Genomic DNA, 18,912 nt, shown 5'->3' on the forward strand with positions numbered 1-18,912 from the left:
CTCAGGGGAGCACAGGCTCTGTCCTGGGTCCACCCCACTCCTCTGCTGTTATGAAGACATGGGGTAGAAGAACCGCTCTGGGCTACAATTTGGCTGCGACAAGCTCCCTGGTGGGGAGGGGGACAGACCAGTGAATCTTTCTAATAGCTGCCCTTAGTGGCTTTGCTCTAAGGATATTTATTCAGTTTGAATACGTTGATTTGGAGAGAAAAATACATATATGTATTTACCAGCAGCTGAGTAGAGTTTTTCATTCCACAAAGTGCTTTCAACCTCATCATCTAATTCAAGTGTCACAGTAATCCCATGAAGTATCAGGATGGCATTACTGTCACTACCTATTTGTGGATTCGAAAACTAGGTTCAGAGAAGTGATTTGGCTAAGGTAGGGTTGGGATCTGAACTGGACATCAGCTCTAAAGCCTGTGCCTTTTGTTACAATATGTTGTTTTGTTTGTTAATATGTTATGTTTTGTTATATTATTACATATAATAACAGCAATATAATAGCCAACAGTTGTGAGCACCTAACTGTGCCAGATACTAATTAGGTGTTTTCATTTACAGCATTTCATATGATCCCCAGCCCTGTCAGAAGTAGATGTGAGCCTATTTTACAAGCAAAGACATTGATGCCCCTAGGGGGTAAGGACTGCGCTTCAGGCTGAAGTCTCAACGCTGGGCTTGAACCCGGGTTCTTGGACCTCATGTGTCACTCTTTCCCCACAGTCTACAACTGGCAGAAACAACCCCCCACCCCCCAACAAAGCACAAATGCCATAGTCTGCCCTGGATCAAAGTATAAAATAGGTCTTTTAAGGTCCTCTGACCCCAGTCTTTGCCTCATCCCTAAATTCAAATGCCTTTTTCCTTTCTGATGTAGAAGAGTCTCCTTTTCCAAAGTGTTCCAAGCTTCAAAACTACCTCTGCCGCCAGCTAACTGTTGAGAAGAAAACCACCTGATTAAATCAACTCACAGGATGGTATGAATAACCACAGGCAGGTAATTCACCTGTGGTTCCTAGGAGCCTGTGGATTTCATTCTCTACAGTGCAGCTCTTTCCCCCCTCGCTCTGGGAACTCTGTGCTCTGTAAAACAAGGAGAACAGGACCAACTGCACAGGAAGGCTGTGTGTATGAAATTCCTAGCACATAGGCTATCCTGGAAACAGCTCTATAGTCATGACTATCAGTGGCTTAGACTTGGCAGTTCTTATCATACTTCTTTTCTAAGGAAATTTTTGTAATACCTAACATGTGTTCAGTGCTAAATCTGGAAGACACTAGACCAGCTCCCCTGATAGCTGCACACAGTATGGGTGGACGGGCAGAGGAGAATGAGGGGTCTTGCTCTCCATGTATTAAAGACTCTCACCACTCACTGAGCGGCCCCTCCCCTGAGCCTCAGGCCTAAAGACCTAACTCACTCCTCCATTTAAAACAGGAATGAGCAGACTTCCCTGAGTTCAGAATTCCATGTAACTAAAAACACAAAATAGAAAAAAGGAAACCCAACTGTTGCACTCGTGCACAGCCTATAGACAAGACAGCAGTGCCCTCAGACAGCATTTCAAATACAGTTTATTAGTGTGTGATATGAAAAGGGTATTTTTATTGCATGATATAATGCAATGGGACCTTGGGCGCTCTGTGGAAAGACCTCACACTCAGAAGTGTAATGAACCCGTAGTCCCCAAAACATTATACTGTACATTAACCTATCATTAATGGCACATTAGGGCTAGGGGCATTGCACGCTTGCTGGTCAGGGCTCCATCAGGACAGTGTTGAGAAAACCACACAGTCTTCCCAGGCTTAAAACAAATAGAGAAAATAAATATTCCTGATGTCTACAGGCAGCTTTAATGGAAGTTCAATCCCAGCTCTGCCCTGTAATTTCCAAGCTTGCTTTTTTAAGAGAGGAAGACACACAACTGAACAAGAGAAGAAAACGAGCCTCTTGCAGTTCACCCGCAGCTACTGGCCCTGCAGCTCAACACCAGCTCAGCAAGGTCACAAGCAGACCAGCACCTCTGGTAGTAGCGTAAAAGCTGCCTGCAGGACATCCAGGCCTGGACTGTAGCCTACAGAGGTAGAAGGGGTCTTGGAGATTGTGCGCCTACCTGCCTCACTCTCTAGATGGGGAAATCAAGGTTCAAAAAGATGAAGGAAGAGACAACCTATCCAAAAGAAAAATGGGCAAAGTATGTGAAAAAAATACAAATGGCCAATAAACACATAGCAAAGATCTGGAAATGGCCAAAATGTTCTATGGCAGGGTCCTGGTTAAATAAATATGGACCATCTATATAATGGAACACCATGCAGTATTAAAAAGAACAAGACAGACTTTCATGTGATATGGAAAGATCTTAAAGAGAAAAAGTAAGGTACAGAACAATAAAATTAAAAATTCTAGAAGGACACAAGTTACTGTTAACAGTGCTTAACTCTAGAGAGTGGGGCTGGGAGCTTATTGTATATCCTTCTGTACTATTTGAATTTTTAAACATAATTTTAACACTAGTTTTAGAAAGTCAATGATGAGAGCAGGAGCAAACATTCTGGGGAACTTCGTATTTCCTAACTTCTATGCTAAGTGCTTTATGTGCCTTATCTTGTCTGGATTTTCACAAAAACAGAAACTGTAAGTTGGTCACTATTATCCCCTTTCCATGAAGTGGGAACTGAAGTTTCGAGGGGTGAAGTAATTTATTCAAGGTGACCCTCTTACCCATCTACTTTCTATAAGGAAACAGAGTATTTGTAAAACAGAGAAAAATCTTTCCAGACTCTGACGCAGCCCAGGACCACCTTCCTGGGGACAGCTCGCCAACCCCAGCAGAGATCGAGGAGGTAGGCAAGACAAAAGGCCGCTGACTCTGACTGCAGTTGAATCAAATTTCTGGAGATATCTAGTCTCCACATCACAAAAGGGGATGGGGCCTAGGGACCCCAGGCTACATACACTGTTCAAGTAAACAATGCTTGGCAACCAGGGTTCAAACACATGAAGGGAAGTATTCCCCTAATTAAGCACGGATCAACTTCAAAGGAAACCCAGATGCTGCTCCATGAAGAGGTAGCTGTCTCAGACCAGCAGAATCACAAGGTGAGAGTGGGGGCCAGGAAGGATGGGGCAGCCGCACACCTTAGGACTGTCTGTGCCAAGTTTCAACGTTGCTGCAGCAAGTTTGCTCTGTTTTCTCATTCCTCCATTCTTCCCAATAAAAGAGTCTTGTTATTTTTGGTTAACAGACTTGGCAGCAAAATTTTAAAATGCTAGATTTTATTTGTCCTAGGGTCTGCCAGCACATGCTGTAATTAAAATGTTGATTAGTAAACAGTTTAAATATATGACAGACAATGCAGTTAGAGCCTACAGTTAGGTCAATATGTGATTTAGATTTGCCATTTAAAAAATCTCATTTAAATTTTGCATACATTAATCACTACCATACTTCAAGGTTTGATATCCACCTGACTACAATATTAAAATAAAACTTGCTGCCCCAGGGAAATCCTACTTATTCTTAATTGTTTCGAGGCTTTGATGGGCTTTTAATCTAAGATTAATTTATGCAATTTTAAATAACTCTTCTTATGATTAATAAGCTTGAAAATTAAAAGGAGTCTAAAGCAATTATAATGAGCATTTGGTCATAACCTCATTAGAAGAAGGAGTGAAGGATACAGCTCTGGAATTCTTACAAGACTACAATTTAAGGTTACTTTTAGAGAAGTCAAACATAGTTCCTGAAATTGCAAAGGCAGGTTAGCAAAGGTCAGTGTTAAAATGACGGCTAGCTAGATTAGCATACTAATGATTTTCCCTGATAGTGACAGAAAGGACACTGAAAAGAAGATGCAGAGAGAGAGACAAATGACATGCTGCCAAGAAGCTACAGGCTCTGAACTTGGCTTCCTATTCTTTTGGCTGGAGACCTTCATGGAATTTCAGAAAGAGCCAGGGGGTTAGGACATCCCTATTTATAAAGCAGTTCCAGCCACAGATTCTGGTCCACGCGGAGCAAGCACAGATCAGTCCTGTGTGGCCTGTTTGCCTGTTGTGGTTGGGCCACTGCCCTGCTTAAGAACAAATGGCAGCTTCCTGCAGCCACACTCCTCACCGGTGTGCAAAGCCCTTCCAGAGCTGGCTCGCTGCTGAGCCACCACTTTCTAATTTCCATATTCAGACAAATCCTTACAGCTCTGGCTGGAGCTGAGATGCCTCCTCTGACCACCCTCGGCCACCCTGTCCTGAGTCCTCACACCATGCAAGTCAGCAGCACACAACTCATCCTGCCTTCTCTAAATGTCTCCTATGGGTGTGTCCAGTCTGCTCCTTGAAGATCTGGATGGTTCTTAAATTCCTTTTTGAACCCATCACAGTACCTCAAAGATGCAGACAGCAAATTGTTATTAACTGACTGTTTCATAATAATTCCCTCCAACAAGATGTTCATAATACTGATACTAGAGGACTGACGTGAAAAGTTAAGACTTCCTAATGCCTGGGGAAGAGTAACTCACAGAGGTCTGTCTACCCTTAAAAAATTACCAATTCATTAGACACTAGCTACAAATGCCCAACGTATGTATATTTGTTTTAAGTTGCATTAAGCTCCACTAAACATATTTGTCTTTCAAGAAGCTACTGGTCAGACATGCCCAGGAACATCAGATGAGACAAGTCATGACCCAAAGAGGCTGATTTAGTGCCCCCACATGTGTCTAGCACTTTACAGTTTACAAACACTTTCACAAACTCTATTTTAATAGGAAAAAACCCCCACCCTTCAAGATTGATGTCACTACCCCCATTTTATAGATGAAGAAGCTGAGGCTCAGATAAGCTAAGTAACTGTTGATTGGAATTCCCTGGCGGTCCAGTGGATAGGACTCCGAGCTTCCACTGCAGGGGGCACGGGTTCGATCCCTGGTCGGGGAACTAAGATCCTGCAAGCTGTACAGCATGGCCAAAATAAATAAGTTTTTAAAAAAATTTTTAAAAAGTAACTGTTGATTACCCAGAAGAGGCAGAGGCTGTACTTGAAAGTTTATCTTCTGATAACCCACATCAATGTTCTTTCCAATTCACCATGTCGCTTCTTGTCTCTTGTTCACAACAGACTCACTTGCAAGATCTAGAGCCCATCTTCAGCCTCTCCAGACTTCACATTCAGAGGACAAAGTATGTCCTGCCAGTTGTCAGCCACACACCTTTCCAGTCCTACGACCATGGTTACAGAAATGAGCGGGGTCATGACTCCACGCCTGTGCTTTCGCTCTTCTGATTCCTGTCATGCCTGTGCCGGCCTGGACACTTGCAGGCTGTCTTCCCAGCCTTAGTCTCCCGTCTGCCTTCCTGATCACTGTCTAGCTCCCTATTCTGTGTGACCTGGCTACTTTGTTCACATGTCTCTTAAGGCACTCATCAGTTTGGCATCTATGTCATTTAGTTCTTTCTTCCCCTCTAGTCTGAGATACAATTGACATACAGCACTGTGTAAGTTTTAGGTGTACACCATGATTTGACTTTACATATATTGTGACATGATTACCACAATAAGTTTAGTTAACATCCATCATCTTACACACATACAAAAGAATGTTTTTTCTTCCTTGTGATGAGAACTCAGGATTTACTCTCAACAACTTTCAAATATATCATATAGCAGTGTTAACTACAGTCATCATGTTGTGCATTACATCCCTAGTACTTATTTATCTTATAACTGGAAGTTTGTACCTTTTGACTACCTTTATCCAATTCCGCCTTCCCTACCTCTAGTAACCACAAATCTTTTTTCTATGAAATTTTTAAAAAGATTCCACATATAAGTGAGATAATACAGCATTTGTCTTTCTCTGACTTATTTCACTCACCATAATGCCCTAAAGGTTCATCCATGTTGTCACTAATGGCAGAACTTCCTTTTTTATGGCTGGATAATATTCCATTGTGCATTATCTATCGATCTCACAACTTCTTTATTTATTGATCTGTTGATGGACGCTTAGGTTGTTTCCATGTGTTGGCTATTGTTAAGTAATGCTGCTATGAACATGGGGGTACAGATATCTCTTTGATATAGTGTTTTTGTTTCCTTCAGATATAGTCCCAGAAACGGAAATCCTGGATCATATGGTAGTCCTATTTTCAATTTTTTGAGGAACCTCCATATTGTTTTCCATAGTGGCCTTACCAGTTCGCAATCCTACCAACAGTGCACAAGGGTTCCCTTTTCTCCACACCCTCACCAACACTTGTTATCTCTTGTCTTTTTGATGACAGCCATGTAACAGGCATATGGTGATATGTCATTGTGGTTTTGATTTACATTTCCCTTATAATTAGTGATGTACCTGTTGGTCATTCATATATCTTCTTTGGAAAAGCATCTATTCAGGTCCTTTGCCCATTTTTAAATTGGTTTATTTGTTTTTCTTGCTATTGAGTTGTATGAGTTCTTTGTATATTTTGGATACTAACCCCTTAACAGATATGTAATTTATAATTTTTTTCCCATTCTGAAGATTGCCTTTTATTTAGTTCTTTTTGATCATCTATTCAACAGAGATCATTGAACAGCCACTTTGTGCCTTGTATCGTGCCAGCTGCAGAGGATGCAATGGTTTCCTCACCACACCGTAAGCTCCTGGAGGGCAAGATTAGTGTTTCATCAGCCTCTGTATTTCTTACAGCTGTGCAACTCAAGTAATGGTCTGGGAGCCCTTTGCTACTAGTTCGCAAGAAGATAAGGAGCTATGCCACAAAGTAAATCAGCACACAGCTTCCTCACTGAGGAAGTTTTGCGACAAAAAAATGTCAGGTGAGTTAAACAGAAGACTTTGAGACACGCTTGATTTATATTCTGGTACAAACTCCTCATCGTGTGTTCAAGAAACAGTTCAGATACTCCCACTAGCATACTGTCCATATATATATATTTTTTAAGTACAGTTACCTTTTTTAAAAAATTTTATTATTTATTTTTGGTCTTCGTTGCTGCGCGCGGGCTTTCTCTAGTTGTGGTAAACGGGGGCTGCTCTTCCTTGCGGTGTGCAGGCTTCTCATTGCGGTGGCTTCTCTTGTGGAGCACGGGCTCTAGGCGCATGGGCTTCAGTAGTTGTGGCATGTGGGCTCAGTAGTTGTGGTGCATGGGCTTAGCTGCTCCGCGGCATGTGGGATCTTCCCAGACCAGGGCTCGAACCCGTGTCCCCTGCATTGGCAGGAGGATTCTTGACCACTGAGCCACCAGGGAAGCCCCCACTGTCCATATTTGAGTAGCACTGAACTATAGCACCTAGCAATATATTCTGCATATAGAATGTGCTCAGTAAGGTTTGCTGAGTTAAAAGAAATTTCTCCCAAACTCAAAGAGTAATATCTCTTAGAAGCCACTCACTTCTATAATCGCGATGGTAGAACTAAAAATGAGAGAAGGTTTGGTGGCCAGATAAATTGCAGAACGTACTACACCTTCAGTTTTTGCTGCAGGTTGACAGAACCAAAAAGCAGTAATAGCTCACAAATTTTCACAGCTTCCCTTCAGATTACCAACTAACAGACAGGTGCAAACTGCTGGTGATTACTTTCTCTCTTCCTATTTGGTTTGTTTGCACTGAGGTTCAGGCCTCAGCCACGCCCCGGCCGCTGTGTCCAGATACAAGCTCTCTGATTCGACCACAGCCCTGCAGATTCTGGACGAGGCCAAGGTGGAGGGAACTATAAGGAGTGAGTTGAGTAAGCATTCTAGAAGGGCATTTTTGGTCTCACAAGCACAAACTGCTGAAATTCTACACATTTCTTTGTGGGGCATTTGTATTAGTTTTGTTTTGGATTTCTAGAAATGGCCTGACTTAGCTGAAATTCCCACAACCACAATAACAACCCTCTGCCCACTATGCATCACTAGATATTAGCTTTGATGTAGTACAGAACAGTCCTGTATTCTTCCTGGCTGTGTCACTCTAGGCAAGTCAATTAACCTCTCTGAGCCCCAGTTTAATGCATCAGTCAAATGGGAATAAGAATAATCTTTATAGTGTTTGTGTGAAGGTCAGATGAGATAGCGTATATGAAAGAACTCTGTAAACGCATGTTTTAAAAAATGTTATCTGTTTAGCTTAATTTCTCTCTCTAAAATAAATCTTTTCTTTCTTTAAGGTTAAAAATTAGAAGCCTCTCTGAATTTATCTGCAGCCCCAAGTTGTACGCAATTGTTGCTCCAATTTCTTTCAAGTAATTTCAGAGAAAATAAGGTGTAGTACGGATTCTGACCAGTACGGATATTGGATCTAAGCTGTGTTTCACATGTGTGCAGAAAGTAATACACTCACATAAATACCCCAATGTCCTGCAAGGTCTGGCTCATTTGTCACCCCATTCACAAAGCCTCCCCAGATACCCATGGCTGGAAGAAATCTTACCTTCCCCAGAACTCACTGTACCTGTTAAATTCATATCATTTCAATTCGTAACTATTTTTTGAGCATTCAACTTGGGGCTAGGGATTGGGCTAGATGCTGAGGATACAAAATAAAGAAGACATGATCTCTTCCTCTTGTTTGTGGGCTGTTAAGTTACCACCACAAAGTGTGAAAAGTGCACTGATATGGGTACTTGCCAGAAAGAAGGGTGACATACAACAGGAAGCCAGCAACCTTACTGAAGCAGGCCGGAGAAAGCTTCACAGAGGCTGTGCCAGTTGAGTCTTGGAGGCTGAGTAGGAGTTCACCACGTGGATGTGAGGAAAGGGCATTCTTGCCGAAGAAACAGCACAAGCAAAGACGTGACCATGTGAGGCTCACGCATTCGGGGACTGTTAGAGTGCAGGCTGCGTGTACAGGAGTGCCATAAGGTGAAGGGGCAGCCGAAGGCGGGCAGGAGCAGGTGGGGGAGGGCCTTTGGCGAGTCTAACAATCTATCCTGTGCTTGGCTGTTCATATCCTCATCTTCCTTGCTAGACTGTAAGCTGGTTGAGGGCAGGACTCAGGGCTGACTGCTTCCTCGGCATCAGGCTTGATGCTCTACCCAGAGCAGATACTCAGCAAAGAAAAACGGTGAGTGCGTACTGAGACGCACAGGTCTGACATTGTCTCCCTGTCGCACAAGGGCAGAAAAGGCTGCTGAAATACAAATCTGCACTAGATGTGCAATGGGTTACAATTCAGCCAGCCCCCGAAAAGTTTGCCTTACGCCTTCCTTTGGTACTTAACCCACTTTCCAGATGATGCGCACTGCTGCCTGCACAGGAGAGCTGGAAAGGGGGCCATTTCTGAAGGCAGGAAGCTGAGCTGCCCAGCCAAAGCTCTGCTGACCTCCCCGACAGGGGAACGAAAAGCTCGTTTTGGAGAAAGAATTTTCCAGCCCTGGAGCTGGTGCCTCAGGCCCTGCAAAAGCCAGCATTCCAGGGTTGCCGATTTGCCTTCCCCAGAGTTAGAGCGAGAGTATTGCAGAGGCAAGCCTGTGGCTTAAAAAAAAAAATCATGTTTAATTTAAAAATTAGAAACTGGAGCAGGCTGTGAGCACAGGGGTTGATTGAAACAAAATTTAAATTCCTGTCAAGCCCATTTAAACATGGGGGCCCTTCATAGACAATTAGCTGCTCCCTGTGAATGCTGAATAAACTCAGGCCTGGTCACTGCAAGAAGAGAGGCACCTACTGTGAGGCGCTGAAAAAAAAATTAACTAAAATCAGGCTGTATGAAATATTTAGCCTTCCAGTATATCACAGGGGTTTGAAAGTGTAAACAAGACAAAAATCGATTCCTTGGTGCCCTCAAATCAATCCCCTAAAATGGTTAGGGCATCTGTTTCTGCTAAATTTTGTTTACATCGGCAGATTTGCCTTAATTGCAGTTGTTTATCTCTCATTGTCCCTGGGGCCCTAATCTCCCGATTACTAATACTTAACACTCATTTCACATCTAAAGCTACTTCTAATCCTCAACAGGTTTTGGGGGCTCTTAAAATTATTGAAACCGCAGAGGCGGGAGACACAGCCTCTTTGTGAAAGGAACATTTTCTTATCTACTACCAGCTGGGCCCAATCATCACCAGGGATGGCTACAACAAAGGTGCTAAAAGGCTCTTCTACAATGACTGCTGCTCCGCTGGGGATTCAGAGGATAAAAAAGAGCTTTGATGGAAAAATCTGAACAAGAGGCTAAAGCAGTCCAGCCAAATAAAGTTACTGTCATAATCAAATGCTGTCAATCACCATGAAAATCCAATTAAAAATGTCTCAGCACAGCCCTCTTAAGTGGAAAAATGTACCCTATTTATACAAATTTTTGTCAACTCCACAACAATCCCACAATTAGAAAGTCCTGCTATTAATTGAACCCCCCCCCCCAAGTTTAAAAAGAGATGCAGGCCATTCAGAAGCCTTCTGAGGGAGCTGAGACACACAGAGGCTATTGGTATACAATTAAGAGTTAATCGGGTTACATTTGAAAATTCCATTTTTATTTGTAGCAAGGGAATCTTTGCACGAATAAATGAATGGTACCTATTCTCCTACTTCAGAATCAGTGACCATTTATATTAAGAGAACAGAGAAATGGTAAACCAGGATACTGGGAAGAAACTAGTCCACACTCTGGCAAATGTCTCTCGGTAGACCACGGCCTAATGTTTAATTCTAATCTTGAAAATCGAATAGAGGACAGAAGGCCCAAATGTCTCCACTGCCTTTCTGCAGTCTCTAAACGGCCAAGTGAACCTCAAGTTATCTGCAGGCAGATGTGGCCCCCAAATAGCTGTGTATCTACAAAAGGCCTCACTGAAACCACAGGACTCGCGGTCCCCAAAGGTCTCTCTCGAAACTGCTACACATTAAAAAGCAAACAACCCATTAAACAAATCCAGCTGGTTACAATTGTAAATAGGCGGCTTCTAATATTTTTCCAGCCCTTGAAATTCCTGGTTAGACTCATTAATTATTGATAAGAATTGCATCTATTTATTGGAGTGTACTCACAGGAAAACAAGTTGGCTGCTTTCAACGGCGATTCCCAAATCACAGAGACTGGGCTTCAAGATCCTTTTGTATTTCCCCCACAAGTGGCTGTCTCCAGATTTTTCAACCTAATCCATTATCCCCGAGAGCTGGGGGGCGCGGGGTGGCCCACATCTGATATGCTGATAAAGACCTTGGGGTCCCCTGCCATCAATCTAACCCAGCAAAGACGGTGCTGCCCAGGTGGTCTCCTCTAAGCCTTGACTCTCTAATGACCTCTTGATTTGGATTTAATTGTCAAAGGTGAATTCCCAAGTGGTCAGAACACACGCCAAAGATCACAGGTGCCACTGAGCAAGGCCTGCTTTACACTTTCTTGCTCTTCCAGTACTTCCAGGGTGTACAGCCAAACCCTAGTGCCTATTCTGATTGGTCTGGCTATACTGGTTGTTAAAAGCTTTGAATGGTATCCCTGCAAACACTGCAACGTCCTAGAAATTCTACTATTTTGGCGCCAAATGATTTCACCCACATGACCTCTCATAGCGGGAAGTCAAACAAAAACCTCTGATCAGACCATGTAGTTCTAATATGGCCATCCTAACTTACACTGAATATCACAGAGTCCAGGGATGGCTTGTTCTTGGGTGAGTTTCCTCAACTTTACTCTGAGTTCCTGGAGAACAAGGGACATGTCTTGTTTGTCTTTATGTCTAGTACAGTTTTACTGAAATGGATTAGAACACAAATGGCACATGCAAAGAATAATCGATAGTGGTTTCTCTTTTAATCAGAACAGAGAACTTGCCTGAATGACAGCAGCATAGGACCAAGCTAGGAACTGAATTAAAGATCATGCTCCTCCTTCAAGGCACTTACAATCTAGTTGGAGAAAAAAGGTATCAAACCAGTGAGTTTCACCTGGAGAGCTTTTAAAAAACAACAAAAAACCCCAGTACCTGCTCCCTGGCCCAAATGTCAGAGATTCTTTGATCTGGGTTGAGATCCAGGCATTTTTTTTTTTAAACCCACTCAGATGGTTCTGATGAGTTGCCCGAGTTAGGAATCACCATACTGTATGAACCAATCTGTGAATCTACCATGAATATATAATTTATGTAATTAATCACTGTTTCAAGTTAGAGGCAATAAATGGTGGAGGGCTTCCGAGAAGGGAGCAAGCACTGTGAAGGGGAAGAGTAGGGAAAGCTGCAGGGAGGAGGATGGAGAAGCTCAAGGACAGCAGAGAGGAGAGAATCCTAGGCTGAGGCCATCACCCAAATAACAGAAACTCCCTGTGAGTTGAGTAGCGTCAAAGGAGGAAGGAATGTACAACATACTCTAAAGAGCCAGCTTAGCCGCTGTCAATGTGGCAGAACACTGAAAAGCGGCCCCACTGATCCACTTTACGGCATCCAAGGTAACCAAACTGTTCCTGTGGTCTATGCAGCTTATTGTGCCTTGAAATGTGATGCTGGGAAGATGACAGTCCAGTAAAACAAGAAAGAAGCCTTGCAGGCAGGAGTTCAAAAAACCGCAATCTTAAACAGGCAAATCATCACCGTATTAAGAGATCTGACTTGACTGATGGAGGAAAAAAGTTATCCTAAACTGGGAAATTAAAACTGTCAGATCGCCATGATCAAGGAATGACAGATTTTATCTATCTGTATCTCTCTTGCTACGTGCATGTATATAAATACACACACACTTAACACACATGTATTTATCTGCTAAAGTCTCGTGAAGAGATTAAGCAGTCACGTCTATGGAAAAACAAAGCTTGTTTTCTGGGGTTATAATCTCTCTGTTCTTGCTGAAGTGCTAACGTGTCATCAAAAATTCAAATTAAAGCTGTCTGATTGTGATCTCAAGCATCCAGACAGTGATTCTGCCGTTGTAATTATGTGCAATTAAAAGCTAAAATCAACTTCTTACTAGTGGACTCCTATTTATAAGCAGACACAAACAGATGATTTTAATGGCCTTTAGAACTTGAAAAAAAAAAAAAATCATTACATGGTTGTCAACTGGCCCCCAGGCTTCTGTGATGCCTTTTGTGCTTGAAGAAAATATTTAGTTGAAGTTTCAATCCTATCCAGGGTTCCCCCTGCAAATTTGGGGTGCCTTGGCCAATAAGCTGATGTGCACCTCCAAATGAATAACCAAAAGCAAAACTGATGTCTGCAAGAACTGGAAGCCAGACACACACGTAAGTCTGGCCCTAACAGTCTATTTTAAAACATGCTCCATATGAGGCAACAAACTAGCTAAAGGTACTAAACTACCACCAAGTTCAGAATTGCTTATTAAACCATCATTAGTATCTTTTTTAAAATTTATCTTATATGATATTTATTTATTTTAAAAAACTTTCTATTGGAGTATAGTTGCTTTACAATATTGTGTTTCTACTGTACAGCAAAGTGAATAAGCTATACGTATACATATATCCCCTCTTTTTTTGGATTTCCTTCCCATTTAAATCACCACAGAACATTGAGTAGAGTTCCCTGTGCTATACAGTAGGTTCTCGTTAGTTATCTATTTTATACATAGTATTAATAGTGTATATATGTCAATCCCAATCTCCCAATCCATCCTACCCAACCCCCTCCCCCCTTGGTATAAACCATCATTAGTATCTTAAAAAGCTTAGATTGCAAGCACATGGTCCGTGAGAACTATGCAAGGGGGCTGCGGAAATGTGCCTTTCCTCATATTTGTACTTAGGACACCTGTAAGCCCTGGATCAAAATAAACCGGAACTCATCTTTGATCCAGTTAGTAGAATGAGGTGATAATGCTGAACTTTATCTGAGCCCTGCACTCCCAGAAAGGAGTAACAGGTGAGGAATCTCCCTACTCTCTTGTTAGCTACAAAGGACCATCCTGCTCACACAGAGATAAGACCCCTTTCCATCCTTCCTCATGACTTCCGTAAGACTGGCGGATGACTCCCTTGTTTACCTGCCTCTATAACCTTGGCCCCCTCCAGTTGCTTTGAGACATTCCTCATTAATAAACATTCTCCCTATTGCAAGTGCCTGAATAAAATCATCTCCTTAATCGTCCCATGCATTTTGTGGGTTTGGGTCCCACAATGGTGAACAAAGCCATTTGGTCTAAACCCAGAAGTCACACTGGAATTTGAGTGCCGGAGAGAAAAATTCTAATGTGGTGGTTCTTCCAATTTTAAAAGGGACCATGCAGATGCCCAATTTATCACATACCTTGATTAACTTAGAGAACAACCCACCAATCTATCTGAAAATGTAATTACAATCAGGTTTGGATAAGCAGAAAAGCTACCAGTGACAATTTAATTTAGAGGAATTAAACAAGTTAACATCTCTTTGCAAGTAATTAAATGTTTAAACAGATTTTTCTGGAGCAGTTTGGTGTTTATTAGCCCCCAAACAATACCACCTTCAATACATAAAGCCTTCTCTGAGAAATGAGATGCCTTCAAGTTTGCAGCTGCTGGGATTTAGACGAAGGAAAAAAATCTAAAAGCACTATTTTGATTATAACTGACACCCCTCCCTCAAGACCCACACCTGCTTCTCTTTTATTTCCAGTCCCACTATTTACTTGCTTTCTAAGCAAAATGTCAAATTTCAATTGCAAACTGCACTCTGTGTTTCTTCTCAGGCACCTGGATAGAAAACCAAAGCTAAGGAAATGCTAAACGAGGACGCCCTGCTCTGGAATGCACAAGGAAATGCACAAAATAACAGGCATTATTAGAACCTAAGGAGAAAAGCCATGTTTTTAAACAATTACTAAAGCAGTATAGTTATAGCATAAAGACAATTTCTGCGCCAGCTTGTTTCTCTGAAATTCTCTCTGCCACTGAACAGCTAGAACAGATAATAACTATTAGTAAATCAAACTCCTCTGCAATATCCAGCTGTGCCTCATGCATTTACATACAGATAGAATGGGTATATGTTTTTAATATGTATGTGATACGTACTTTTACCACAGTCAAAGTGCATGGGACAAAGGAGGAGGAGAATGGCAATCGGATCAGCATGAGATAATAAAGTGGCCTAGCTAAAGTATTAGCCAGCGATTGATCTCAAACCGGATGCTGCTTCTTCCGACCTGATTACTTACTATGCATAGATTCCATTAAATAGAGCTTAGACATGGAAAGCTTTTGGAAACACTCTAAATGCATAGAAGGATCTACAGCGCTCTGAATCCAAATTGTAACTGCATAGGAGCCCATGGCCCACACCTTCGCTGCTTGAGTCAAGGTCCACATTCAGCATAGGCTGAGAGGTTAAAGGGCCGCCTGAGAGCTGGTGGGAAGCCCTGCCGAGTCCCACAGGGAGGGCCCTTCCCTTTCCTTCCCTTCCCCCAAGCAAGCGTTTCACCCTCCAAATGATGCCTCCCTCCTCAGAGGCTTGTCCTGTCCTGGCTGCAGAGCTCTAACTATCAGAGTGGGAAGGTAGTGAGGGAGCAGAACAATCACTTAGGGTCACGGTCCCCTTTGAAAAACTGATGACAGCCATGAATTCTTCTTTAAAATAATGCAAATCCCCACATACATATACAATTTTGGATGTAATTTCAGGGGCTCTGACAGACTTCCTGAAGTCACAGACCCTAGGTCAAGGATTGCTGATCTGGTCCATCCCCTTCATTTTGCAGATGAAGACACAGAAGTGGGGAGGGATTGGAGAGCTGCTGACAAGGGAAAGGAAGCTTCCCTGCTAAATCCGCCTGACCTTCGCTACAAAAGAACCCGAAAGGAAGATTAATTCGGCAGAAGGAATTCTCTGTGGTTTACACAAGCAAATGGTCTATAGAGTAAGGTTGCTCACCTGTCCCTTTTACTTAAAAATATGTAAACATATAATTTGAATAGCCAAGCCAGCCACGCACCTCTCCATCTCTGTGCCTTCACCTCAGGTTGACTCTGTCCCTGAGTGCAGGGGTATGATTCTTACTTTTTTGCTTCCCTCAATCTGATGACTGACACTTTGGGAAACTTCCCCTACCGCCTTCGCATCATCGTCCTCTCCCCTCTTGCTGCAATCCCATCAATCCTTTCTGACTGGCAGAAGCTGCCCTTTTCCCACATAAGCTGTGACGTGTTTGCTTGGTTGTCTGAAGCCTCTGAACACCGTCTGCCACCTCCTCAGAGTTTCTACAGCCTGGAAACTTTTTTCTAAGTTTGATGGTCTTCAGTCACAGAGCTGGGGCAGCACTGATATAGGTCTTTCCTGTGCTTTACATCAGAGTGATTTAAAAGTGGGTTCTTTAATTACGGAATCATCATCACAGGAACAGAAAGAGTGTGTGTGGGGTTCCTATCTGTCTTGCTGTGTCAGCATGCCAAATGCTCCTGGGCTGCCTGCGTGGCTTGTTTTCCTTTGCTGGGTTTAAAGCTGACTCCTGATGCATGCAATAACTCTTAAAGAATTGGAGAAAGGTCAGATCTTCCCCAAGGATGAAGGACTTCCCTATAACTGAATAGAGTCCACGCAAAAGAATTAACTCAAGAAAAAAGGTACTTATGGGTGGGTGTGCTGCTTCTATGTCAAGTCAAAGTTTTCAGACCTGGGTACTAGGGTTCCTTCTATTAGAAGTGGAATTTCTTAACAGATTGCCCAGCTGGTGGTGAATATATTGCCTATTTGGACTCTACCTTTGTGGGTTTGTGACTCCATGAGGCCAATGTCAATGGAATTTCTGTTCCAGCAAGCACTAGAGGTTTCACATTGCTCTGAAAAGGTTTGGGGACTCGACACACTCATGCTTTGCCCATCCTTTCCTCTGCCTGGAATGACCCCTTGCAAACTCTCTATTAAAATTCAATCCATCCTCCAAAGGCCCTTTTCAAATGCTACCTTCTCGATATAGCTTTTCCCCATTTCCCCATATGGATCCCCATGGAACTCTGCAATTCTTTTATAGTACTTAGTTTATTCTAATTATTTGTACACTTGCCCTACCCCCTGCAACACTGTGTGAAGCTTACCCTGCATCTTCTGCTGAGTCTAGCACAGGACTTTGCACATAATGGTCTATAAATATCTACTGAATCAGTTGTCTGCCTGGTTCTGAGATCTCCCAAGATGATGTGGATGCCGATGATGAGACTTCCGAGTTAATTCTTTATGTAGCTTAAGGGCTACGTGCCAGAAAACGGTACCAGTTCATGTGGACCCTGGCCTCCCCCAAATGTGAGCATTAAGGGAAGTTCTTGGTCCAATTTTAAAACATTTCCACTTAGAACAGAAAAACTGTAGCCATCTTAGGAACAACCACGCAAAGCAGAGAGAATTAAACAGCTAAACAACTAAATGAGTTCTAACATTGGGATTTTAATAGCCTCTAGCGTCTAAACTTAAGTTTTACATGTCATCTTTAAGAATGATATGGTCAAAAATTGCAAAGATGATGATTTTTAAGACTTGGGTATTCTGGTGTATAAGGTGACTCCACCAAATAAAACAACAAAAAGCACTTGAGTGCCTGCTAAGTGCAAGGCCCAGGCCCAGAGGTGAGGGTGTTTGGGCACACCTCTCCCTGCATTCTGATTTACTTAGGCTGGGACTTGCTGTGTTCACTGGTGGTCAGGGTCACACCCAAGTTCACGTAAGAGTTCTGTGATGGCAAATCTGTAACTTTCAATATTTCCACCCGACTTCACCTCTGATGCTCTCCCTTTGATTTGCAAAATGCAGGCACATAGGGAAACCTCAACAATCCTGCAGGCCTCACAGCTGATGTGGTCCAAGCTGTGCAGACCATGTTGGTACCCTGCTGGCTGGAGTCACCACACTTGGGAGATACACTGCTCTTTTTGTGAAAGGCAGGCCCCCCCGCCCCCCCAACCCCAGTGACAAATGGGCTCTACAGTTCATGCATTCCAGAGGACGCTCTCAGCTTCCAGATGCGAGCACCACCAAACAGGTTGTAGATGGAGAGGGAAAAGGAAAAATTAAAGCTATTAATATGCTGGAAGGAATAAAGAGACTGGTTTCTTAAAGGGGTCCCTAGGATGTGACTCAGGTTTCTCAAGCCAGGGACAGCCCACTTTCTTTCCTATCCCCTTCTGGGCCCAATATTTTGGCCAAAGGAGGGCAGGGCTCAACCCCCGTGACCACAGGATCCTCATACCCATTCCATTGTTTCCTGCCCCCTCACTGAGCCTGTACTAAGCCAGGGGGTGCCTCACTATTGCTATACCTAGGGGAATAAACTCATTTAAATCAAACTGTGAGCAGTACTAGAAATAATGTTAAATTAAGTATAGGATGGTGCTTCCTGTGACAATTTTTCATTGTATTTTATTGATTTATTGATATTTATTAATTAAAAATATGGGACGGCACACACCAGGGTGTATAGTTGTAAACAGATATATCGAAATACGTATTCTTCATCTCTCTCCCCACACAGACAGCCACGTATGCTTGCTTTCAAGGCACTGAAAGGACTCACCCTTCAGCCTTATCTTTACAACTTGCCACCCTGGAGTCATGTTCCCTACCAACACATACATCCGGATGCATTTATGAGTGTATGTACGATCTGCAGATGTTTTATTTATAAGTGGCCAACTCACTGCAGCATTGAAACATGCATTTACAAATAGATATCTGTTTTATGAAACCCTACTCCTTTGTTTTAATAGCTGAGCTATCCAGCCATAGCATGATAATGTACAAGGTAAATGGGTCTCCATCTCTAGAACCTGTTCCAAGTTTCCTCAAATGTGACTAACTGCATGAATTTCCCAACCATCAGAGATCCCCCCCATCAAAAAAAAAGAAAAAAAAAGACCCGTTTATTCTAGACATGAAACCTGCACAGTTATAAATTGCAGGGGTTTTAGGGGTGAACTTTAACTTGAAACTACCCTGAAAACTGAGATTTTGCTCCACGGGTAACATGAAGAAAACTACCTTCCTGGAAAGCA

At 42.7% G+C, this 18,912-nt stretch overlaps 1 protein-coding gene across 6 annotated transcripts in view; it reads right to left on the reverse strand.

Annotated features, from left to right (window-relative positions):
- MAP2K5 (mitogen-activated protein kinase kinase 5) overlaps positions 1 to 18,912 on the reverse strand; it is a 264,152-nt gene that overhangs the window by 15,926 nt on the left and 229,314 nt on the right. For 2 of the 6 annotated variants that reach the window (XM_061181978.1, XM_061181975.1), the window contains one exon: positions 11,778 to 11,852. The exons of the other annotated variants lie outside the window; for them this stretch is intronic. Coding sequence is in view for 1 of the 2 variants with exons in the window: in XM_061181975.1 (XP_061037958.1) it covers positions 11,817 to 11,852 (36 nt within the window). In the remaining variant the exon portion in view is untranslated. Of the gene's footprint in view, positions 1 to 11,777; positions 11,853 to 18,912 lie in introns of those variants that run through there. 6 annotated transcript variants of the gene reach the window in all.

The sequence above is a fragment of the Eubalaena glacialis genome, chromosome 2, assembly GCF_028564815.1.
Source record: "Eubalaena glacialis isolate mEubGla1 chromosome 2, mEubGla1.1.hap2.+ XY, whole genome shotgun sequence".
Classification (NCBI taxonomy): domain Eukaryota; kingdom Metazoa; phylum Chordata; class Mammalia; order Artiodactyla; family Balaenidae; genus Eubalaena; species Eubalaena glacialis.